Genomic DNA, 10,263 nt, shown 5'->3' on the forward strand with positions numbered 1-10,263 from the left:
GGTGCTGTAAACGCAAGAACAACAATGTACCAGTGGACAGGGTGCTGTAAACGCAAGAACAAGGATGAACTTGGTCGAGCCAAGGCCTAGAAGTCCTGTTTGCTCATTAGAAAGTCATGCCTTATGACACTAGAGCAGTGGTCCGGGGACTACCAGTGGTCCGGGGACTGCCAGTGGTCCGGGGACTGCCAGTGGTCCGGGGACTGCCAGTGGTCCGGGGACTACCAGTGGTCCGGGGACTACCAGTGGTCCTTGACGGCTCTCAAGATTTAAATCATTGTTAAACCTCTGCATTACTTAATTTACAAGAAGTCTACACAATTAGAGAACAATGAATAATTGTTATTTTGATCAAAGTTTGCCCGTTATCTCTCCTAATGGTAGCAACATAACATCAATACAGCATGGAATTGTGGACTTATTCTTTAGTTTTGGGTCCGAGGCTAAATGTCATCAAATGGTGGTCCGTGTCTCAAATGGGTCTGAGAGGCTAAATGTCATCAAATGGTGGTCCGTAGCTCAAATGGGTCTGAGAGGCTAAATGTAATCAAATGGTGGTCCGTAGCTCAAATGGGTCTGAGAGGCTAAATGTAATCAAATGGTGGTCCGTAGCTCAAATGGGTCTGAGAGGCTAAATGTAATCAAATGGTGGTCCGTAGCTCAAATGGGTCTGAGAGGCTAAATGTAATCAAATGGTGGTCCGTAGCTCAAATGGGTCTGAGAGGCTAAATGTCATCAAATGGTGGTCCGTGGCTCAAATGGGTCTGAAAGGCTAAATGTCATCAAATGGTTGTCCGTGGCTCAAATGCTGAATAAATAATGGGCCTTGATATGAAAGGGGTTGAAAACCACTGACCTAGAGGAAAAGTCAAATGATTAGATGTATTCTTCTTGGGTTGGGTGCGTGATGTGCACCCATACATACCTGCATGTAAGGATATGTAAAGCTAAAGGGTCAAGATATTCACTCATTTGAAATCTGAAAACTTTACCCGACGGTGTCGCTAAAGGAAAGGCCATGGGGGTGGGGTGAGCTACTGTAAATTAATGTTTTTTTCTTGGATCACTGGGTCTCCACACACACACACACACACACACACACACACACACACACACACACACACACACACACACACACACACACACACACACACACACACACACACAAAGCAAGAAGGTGAAAGCCAAATAATGATTGTAGTGTTCATCTATGACTAAAGGGTGGAATGAGCACCTACACTGTAAAATTCACTCAATTATTTACCCAGAGGGATCTGAATTTATGTTTGAATTTCACAGTGAGGTGGTAAAATAATTCAGAGAACAAGAGACTATCTTTACAGTTACTTTCCGTCAAATGGAGGAAAATGAGAATAGAGCCGCAGCTTTTCTGAACAGAACTCACAATGGAAGAAGGGTAAAGCAAATCTATCAAACATGACATGCTTTAATAACAAATCAAACAGAAAACAAATTAGCACTACTGGGCTTCAGAATTGATCTTGCATTGTGCATGAATTGATCTTCTCACAAAATGTCACGTTAGCAGCCTTTTCTCATCGGGTGTGATGTGTGTTTGTAGAGTAGTGCAGCAAAACTAATACGGCTCAGCCCAAACGGATTACATTTGTCTCATTTTTTTTATTGAGAGAATATCATCTCAATCACAGAAACTGGACCTGTTTGATAGAGTGCTCACAATCTGCAAGTCAACAGCTTAATTACAGTCAAATCACTAGTGGAAGGCTTGTCGCTGCAGTGAGCATGTAAAAAAAGCCAACAGCAATATCATATACAATTCAACATAGCATAAAAATTAACAGTGGTTACAAATGGATAATACGTGTAATAGAAACGCCTCCACATATTTTGTGAAGATAGTGTGTGTGCACGTGTGTAAGGACAGGATTGTTTTGCAAAAACACATAAGGGGACATCATTATAATTTTGTTGTTTTTTTGCTTGGCACACGAAAAGGATCAATCAAAATTCAAAACATGACATAAAAACAGGAAAAGTTGTTCAAGCTCACGAAACACAAAGTAGGTCTACAAACTTATAGATGCACGCACACAAGCATGCACGCACTCAGTAACATTCATTAACAAACACACAATGACTTAATGTCGAAATCATTTGAAATGAGGTGTTGGGAAGAAGTCATTCAAAACCCCGATAGAGTTGCATAAAGACCCGCCCCCGCATGTCTGTACTGTGCACACGCTGTCCAGGGCGCTGCTGCCGTGTCAAAACTCTGGGACTCTAAAAGTTTGGAGCACCCCGAGTTGTAGATATTTCTCTGCCTCAGTAAGTTTCACTGAGTCATGCTTAAGTTGTAATAAGAATTATCTTCGTATAATTTAGTATGGGAGTTTGTTTTTTGTGCAAAGACCGGCATTGTCGGTAGGCCAATCAGAGGCAGGCGGGGGGCGGGTCTTTACACAACCCTATCGAGGTTTTGAATGATGCTTTGGGAAGGACATAAAGGAGGCAGCAACCTAGGACAAAGCAGCCATCAGTCTGTCAGAGACAGCCAAATTAACTCCTGGAGGGGTTCAATTAACTCCTTCAATTAGCACAAAGAGGCAGGAAGTAAAACCCGCAATAATAATGGTGACAATGGGGATCAGCATGTTAGATGCACTATGGTCCCACCACTAGTGATACAATATTGCACTAGTCCATAACAGTCTTCATTGGCAATGGAATTTAAAATCTACTCCTCTTTCGACCAAGTGCTTGGTAAAAAAAAAACTGATGGATTTTTGATAGACCCCCCCCCACCACCGGTTTGACCACACAAGAGGAGTAAAAGATAAATTCTAAAAGGTCAAAACTCTTGCTTTATGCTTCATGGTCCAGTGCTTTACGGGAAAACTGATGCTAAACAAGCTATTGTGTTTACTGCAACGCCTAAACAGAATTATTGTTCTAATGAGGCCACTGTAACAAAACATGGCTATGATATATTACAGTCATCCTTTCAAAAAACAACAACAAAAATATTCAAAAGTTGATCCACACATAATGCATCGTTTGCCCGTATCCAGACCTAGGCGAGGTAAGGGTAGTGGTGGAAGCAGAGCAGAAGCTGGGCAAAACTGATGCATTACTTGAGCACGAGGACATGTGGGTCACATACATAAGCACACTGTGTAGAATGCTAGTATGTACAATGGGACCCATTCAAGAAAATCAAATAAATTATTGTCCGTGGTGCTGGAGTAGATGGCCTCGTCTCACTGGAAAACACTCTGTGCACCATGAGAGGGGCGGTGTGTGTGCTGCGGCAGGCAGACGAGCACAAAGTCTCTTAGGTGTGTCAGTGTTAGAACTCGTCGTGTCGAGCCAGGGCCTCGCCGAAGTCGGTCGCCTGGCTGCCTACGAACAGGTCATACTTGTCCACGATCTCGGCCTTGGTCAGACGCCCATCCTAAGCGCAGAGAATACCACATTTGTCAGCCTTGATGATCATCATCATGCACAAACACTCAACATCAGTTGAATAAAAGATAACTGTTGAAAGAAATACAGCCTGGCTGCAATTGTTGTGGTAGTCAAACATACATGTCGCATGTTGTGTCCAAGTTTTAGAAGGTGTCATTCACTTTAAAAGCCGGCTGCGCTGGCGTTATGTGTAAAGCCATTAAAGGCCTCAGGAGGAGGAACAGTGGTCATAGCCGGGTGGAGTGCTTTAGATTAGGGGGTCCCCACATGCGGTGTGCGTGAAAACCCTAGTTCGTTGTTCGTTTTTTCAGATTATGCCGAGCCAAACATGTTTGTTTAATTTAGAAGTTCTTATATTTAAACGAGATGAAGAAAGAAAGTCCCCAATAGTACTATAGCAGCTCCATGGTTACGCACAGCAGACAGACCTGTGGTTCATATTCTTTTTGGCAAGCAACATCCCTGCCCTGCATGATCGAGTAGATAAATAATGCTGTTTAATCTATGGAGTACAGATGAAGGAACAGCGCAGAGTGCAGTATCTGTTGTTGAAAAAAAGCGAGCGCAGCATGCTTCCCCCACCCACCCCCCGACTGTAGCAATGATTGGGTGGTCCACATGCACTTAACACCCACATGACATATATTAAATTATGTATGTCAGATGAATTTAACACTTGGCCAGAATAATAAAATGCTGAGAAGCTCACATTGGGCCGCAACGCAACCTGGCTGCAACTACCAATATATGCAAGCAACTTTATAGAAAAAGAAGCCCAAAGTCGCTTATAATAAGCAGACATGGCAACACTGCTGAGGAGGCACGCTCTCGGCTTGTGTGTCCAACGGTTCCAACCAAACAATTAATTTACGCCTTTTTCTTTTTTTCTTCATTGCTCTGTAAAGCACTTTGAGCTGCATTTCATGTCATGAAAGGTGCTATACAAATAACGTTTTATTATTATTATTATTATTATTATGATTATGTGTTTGACTTGCATAATATGACATAAGACCCGACACAAAATAGGGCCCACTGTATAAAAAAAAAGAAAAGAAAAACTAACATTATATACAAGCTCACAATGCGTCATGAAGCGATGCGTTTAAAATTTGGCCAAATGACATGGTGAAGTGGTCAAACGGCCATACACACCTTGTCTGTGTCCGACTCGTAGACCAGGTGCTTGGCTTCTGCCTCGGCGTGGTCATAGTCGCTGGGCAGGATCCAGTCTCTGGTCTCCTCCTTGTCCATCTTCCCATCTTTGTTCTTGTCTCGGAACTCCGTGAATTGCTCCCTCTCCGTCTTCACCCACTCTGGCTCGGCAGGATCCCCCTCCTGGTTGTACATGTCACCTACAGGACACGGATGCACATTATAGTGCATACATGGGCAACTGGCGGCCCCCACCTTCACTTAATGCGGTGCGCACCAAAACCACTCAATTACAATACAGAATGACAGAATTAATGTTACATTCAGCTGTGTTTAACCCTGTTGACCCATCTGTGAAAAGCTCCATTGTTTATTCTTACGCTACTTGACACTGTGACACCTTATGCTGGCCTGCCACCAGTAATAAAAGAAGCACCAGTGTGATGTTGATGAATAATGTATGATTGATTATGGTCTGTTCAGTTAAAACTCACCTATGTACTCATCCAAGTCTATAAGACCATCACCATTCTTATCAATGTCTTCCATGGTTTCCTACAGAAAGAGAGAGGGGAACACAAGGACATTAAATTGATTCAAACAGGTACAGCAGTAAGGACATCTTTTCCTAAGTACCTAATTGGTCAGAAATAGAATACGGATTCCTCCTTGACAAATCACCATTTGTCACTATCTGTATTATGCCAGGTTGTTAGGCATTAGTGTTCCTGTCCAACCCCTATGTAATGTAAAACCACTAGGCGACTTCCTGCTTACATTCCATGTGCGCATGGCGGACAGCTCGAAAAATGCTAAAATGTCACATGCCTCCGAAGATGTAGTGATTACCAAAAAAAAACAATTGTTATATGATTTGTCTATTAGTTAGGGAGACTTACAGCATCAATTTTAAACATTTCGAATAAGCTAACAGTCAAACAAACCCATTTATCATCATGACTGCAAGATGGGGAAAATAATGTAGGAAAGGACATTATGATCAAAATAGGGACACCAGATTGAAAGTGGTAAAAACCATCATCCTCATAATTGCTGATACCAATGTCGGGTATATGGAAAGGGTTGAAAACCACTGCTTTCGAAAAGTGTGGGTATGTGGCTGTGCGTGTCCCTCACCAACACAGCAATAGTAAAGTGTGGGTATGTGGCTGTGCGTGTCCCTCACCAACACAGCAATAGTAAAGTGTGGGTATGTATGTGCGTGTCCCTCACCAACACAGCAATAGTAAAGTGTGGGTATGTATGTCCGTGTCCCTCACCAACACAGCAATAGTAAAGTGTGGGTATGTATGTGAGTGAGTGTCCCTCACCAACACAGCAATAGTAAAGTGTGGGTATGTATGTGAGTGTCCCTCACCAACACAGCAATAGTAAAGTGTGGGTATGTATGTGCACGTCCCTCACCAACACAGCAATAGTAAAGTGTGGGTATGTATGTGCGTGTCCCTCACCAACACAGCAATAGTAAAGTGTGGGTATGTATGTGCGCGTCCCTCACCAACACAGCAATAGTAAAGTGTGTGTATGTATGTGCGTGTCCCTCACCAACACAACGATGTCTTTCATGTGGTCGTACTCCTCAGGGTGAAGAAAGGCAGTGAACTCCTCCTTGTTGGCCTTCATGTCCGTGTCCAGGTCGGCCATGTTGAACCTCCTCTCGTCACGAGCCATCATCTGTCTGTAGCTGAAGCCGTCCTCAGGATCAGGGTCATCTGAGAGACAAAAGCAACATCTTTGTATTGTGTGACACCATACTCCTCCTATACATGTGACTGTATGCCTGAAATACTTGTATACACATGTAATGTAGTGAATCGCAGCCATTCAGAGGGAGTGTTACGAGTCACGACACATTTTTATTTAGTTCAGTCCTAGCCTAGTCTTTAGAATAAAACGTAATGTAGTTTTAGTCGACTAAATCTACAGTTGAATTTGTCTGCAAAAATGGCAGATTTTATACTTGATTGCATGCTGAAAATAGTCAATCTACAAGCTACACGTCTGCATTGTGAGAAATGACTTTTCTTTTAGTTCTACTGGATCTCTTCTCTACTAGTCCCTCCCTAACATTTTAGTCTAGGTAGTATTTATTTGTCGATGAAATGGACAATATATCGTCTTAGCTTAGTTTTCGTCACGTGGAAAAAGGTAGTCGAGCATTTTTCGTCATCGCTTTGGTCAACGGAATTGACACTGTCCCGTACCAAGAATGTATCCGTATGTGGCGTTCTTGTACTCCTCCCAGGAGACAAAGCCGTCACCGTTGAGGTCGTGACTCTTCCACTGTCGGTCCACGTCATCGTAGATCCATCTCTTCTGTGCGTGTTTGATCCACTTCTTCATCTCCTCCGCAGTCACAAAACCATCCTTGTCCTCATCTATCCGCTCCACCAGCATGCTGCAGAGACATGGACAGAAAGCTTAGCAAGCAACTTCATGCACGCAGCCATACACATACACACACGGCAGTGGATGAGGGGTAGAGTGGCCGGTAGAACAGCCAGATGGGAACTGTGAGGTTCCCAGTTCGATCCCTGGCTCCCCCAGAGTTGGTGTCGAAGTGTCCTTGAGCAAGAATCTGGACCTCTAATTGCTCCCGATGAGCAGGATGGTGCCTTGCATGGTTTCCTCCGCCATCAGTGTATGAATGTAATGCACAATCAACTGTATGTAAAGCGCTTTGGATAAAAGCTCTATATAAATGCACCATTTACACACAAAACCAAATATGTTTCGTCCACCAGGCAGCCACAGTAGCTGATGGATATACCAGATTTGACCTCTACCATTTTACAAGCCAAATTGGATTGTTAAAATAGAATTGATAGCAGCATGGTAGTTGTCAAAGTAACAGATTGTTTAATCTCAAGCTCTCATTATGATTGCCATGTCCTTGTAGCTGCGAGGGTCCGTGGATTATGGACAACTATGCACATGTATATTTGTGTTTATTCTACAATGTTGTGTCTGCAAACACACACTTTTCACACAAGTTAGCCTCAGCTAGCCTGCGAGAAAGCCACACCTATAAAACACGCCATCATTACCCGAGTCTCTCCTTGCTCTCCTCTGGCGTGAGCTGGTCGAAGGTCTTGGCCTCTTCCTGCCCCAGGAAGGCATCGTGGTCGTAGTCGAAGTTGTCTGTGTCGTCATGCTCTCGGTTGCTGAGCTGGTCATCGTGGTGCACCCGCTCCTTCTTTTCGGTGGGTTTGCTGGTGGCGTAGACCACGCAGAGCGCAAAGCACATGATGAGCGGCCGAAGCTCCATCCTCGGTTCTTCTTAAGGACTGTCTGGGGCAGACACTGAGAAAAGGAAAGTGCAAATTATTGTTTAGTGAAAGGTTTACATTAACCTATTTAGGACTGAAAAACATGTTTTATATTTCATGTCAAGGACCCCAACAATTATATGTAATAAGCCACCGACCCCTATCTGAAAATATGTTATTCCAGTGTGTGTCCCGAGAAGCAAAGATATGAGTTCGCTGTGAAACCATATATTCAAAGATTTGCGCCACATTTTCACGATTTTTCTAAAATAGCAGATCTACAAGCTTTGATTTTTCAACATTCCGCAATCCACAAATGGGTCCCGGCCCACTGTTGGGGACCAGTGTCATAGACAACGCCCTGGTAACTTCAACTGCGACAGCCAAGAACCGTGTTGTCCTGGACAGTCAGCTCTCATTCAAGGCACACATCACAGCGGTCACTCAATCCCATAGATTTACAATCGAATTGAACAGGGAATCTTACTATTACTTCATTGTAGGGCTGCACAATGAATCACATTTGAAACGGGATCACGATTATGTGTGATAGGATATTTTATTTTACATTAACCACCATTAACCTAGCATCCCTATTCTGAGAACTATAGCCAAAAACAGCAGATCTACAAGCGCTGCGAGGTGTTGAGATTGTAGATCACCTATTTTTGGTTGGTGAGGGGGGAAAAAAGAACAGACTAAGTACAGAGTGAATGGTCAGGTTTAAGTATTGACAGTTTAAGTGGTTAAATGTCTGAATATACACATTAATTAACATGAATACAACATCAACTGATGATGATAGTGCTGTCAAACAAGTCTATGAAGGTTTCTATGAAAACTAGTTGAATCTGCAACACAGTTTTATGTAGTGGGGGGTCCCTGCTTCATCTCTCCCTCAGCTAGGGGGTCCTTGGCCTGAAAAACGTTGACCCGTGGTCTACAATTGATTGACACCCAGTCCCTCACGTCAATATTTGTCTCAGCCCCAGTACACAGTACAAAACAGTCAGTAACATGACATGCCACACTGTCCATTCACAAATCCCACTGCATACGTGTACACTCCAGCCAGTGCAGAATGAATTGGAATTTCTGCTAGTATTCGGATGTAGGGCAGTCAACACCACATTCCTTATTTGGTATTTTCAATGCTATAACTCATATGATTTAGATTCTAGAATACTACCAACAACGTACCTTTGGCTTTACAACGGAATTGTTGGTTAGCTAACTAAGTTACTTACAATTGTAATTATTTTACATTCTAAATCTATCTCCTCAGTGTTTGCATCTTCTCCACACAGATCAGTTTAAAATCATATGATTGAGTGTCTCTTTACCACGACAACAATGGCTCAGTGACCAACAACACATTATTATCATCAGCAGAAGAACTGAGGTTAGCTCCAACTCTATGGTTAGCTCACGTAGCTTTCGTAACACCGTTAGCTACTAATAATAAGTAAAGTTACCGTATTTGGGTTTGTTATGTAACCCGTCTACTGTTCATAGAGGGCTCGCCCTGCGGTTAATAAAGTCATGGCGGTGCTAAAGCATGAGTTCCAAGTAATATGCGATATTATAATAAACAAACATTTGTTCAAGAGTAGAGTACTCACCCGGTTTCTTCAGGAGTATGTGAACTTCGTTTCAATTTTTTAGACCCGCCCCGGATACACACCCTTCTTACGTTTCCGGCGCTAAAACCTCCACCAGCCAATGGGAGTCCGTGGGAGCGGATGCGACGGCAGCCGTTCATTGGTCCACTTCAGGGCAGGATGCGACGGGAGCCGTTCATTGGTCCACTTCAGGGCAGCCAATGTGATTGCATTGGTGGAGAACCGCCACGTCCTCAACGGACGCAATGAACGCGTAGAAGGAGGGGGAGAGGGTGCGATAATCATCATCATCATCATCATCATCATAGTCATAGTCTAGACCACTAAAGACCAGTGGTTTTTCATATCAAGGCCCGTTATTTATTCGGCATTTGAGCCACGGACCACCATTTGATGACATTTAACCTCTAAAACACAACCCTAGAATATGTTTTCATCCTTGGATTACATTTTGTCCACAATTCCATGCTGTATTGATGTGGTAGTAGTAGCCTACCATTAGTCCAGATAACATGCTGTAGTAGTGTATTGATGTGGTAGTAGTAGCCTACCATTGGTCCAGATAACATGCTGTATTGATGTGGTAGTAGTAGCCTACCATGAGTCCAGATAACAGACGAATGTTGATCAAAATAACTCTTTGTGGAGACTTCTTGTAATGCATATGTTTAACAAAAGATTAACTGTAAGTAACTGTAAGAGTCCATTTTGGTTACCAACGCTCTCCATCATTTAGCTGGGGAGCACCT

The 10,263-nt window shown here is 43.2% G+C and overlaps 1 protein-coding gene across 2 annotated transcripts; it reads right to left on the reverse strand.

The window, feature by feature from the left end:
• Positions 1–1,418: 1,418 nt before the first annotated feature.
• calub (calumenin b) lies at positions 1,419–9,643 on the reverse strand. Of its 2 annotated transcripts, none has more exons than XM_079501841.1 (7): positions 9,515–9,643; positions 7,671–7,926; positions 6,828–7,021; positions 6,169–6,335; positions 5,097–5,157; positions 4,603–4,802; positions 1,419–3,433 (listed from the first exon to the last, which is right to left on the reverse strand). In XM_079501841.1, the coding sequence occupies exons 2-7, from the start codon at positions 7,889–7,891 to the stop codon at positions 3,329–3,331; spliced, it is 948 nt and encodes a 315-aa protein (XP_079357967.1). In that variant the 5' UTR covers positions 7,892–7,926; positions 9,515–9,643; the 3' UTR covers positions 1,419–3,328. The 2 variants fall into 2 exon arrangements, with proteins under 2 accessions (XP_079357967.1, XP_079357968.1); XM_079501842.1 differs by lacking the exon at positions 9,515–9,643 and adding an exon at positions 9,368–9,386.
• Positions 9,644–10,263: the final 620 nt, after the last annotated feature.

The sequence above is a fragment of the Electrona antarctica genome, assembly GCF_951216825.1.
Source record: "Electrona antarctica genome assembly, chromosome: 5".
Classification (NCBI taxonomy): domain Eukaryota; kingdom Metazoa; phylum Chordata; class Actinopteri; order Myctophiformes; family Myctophidae; genus Electrona; species Electrona antarctica.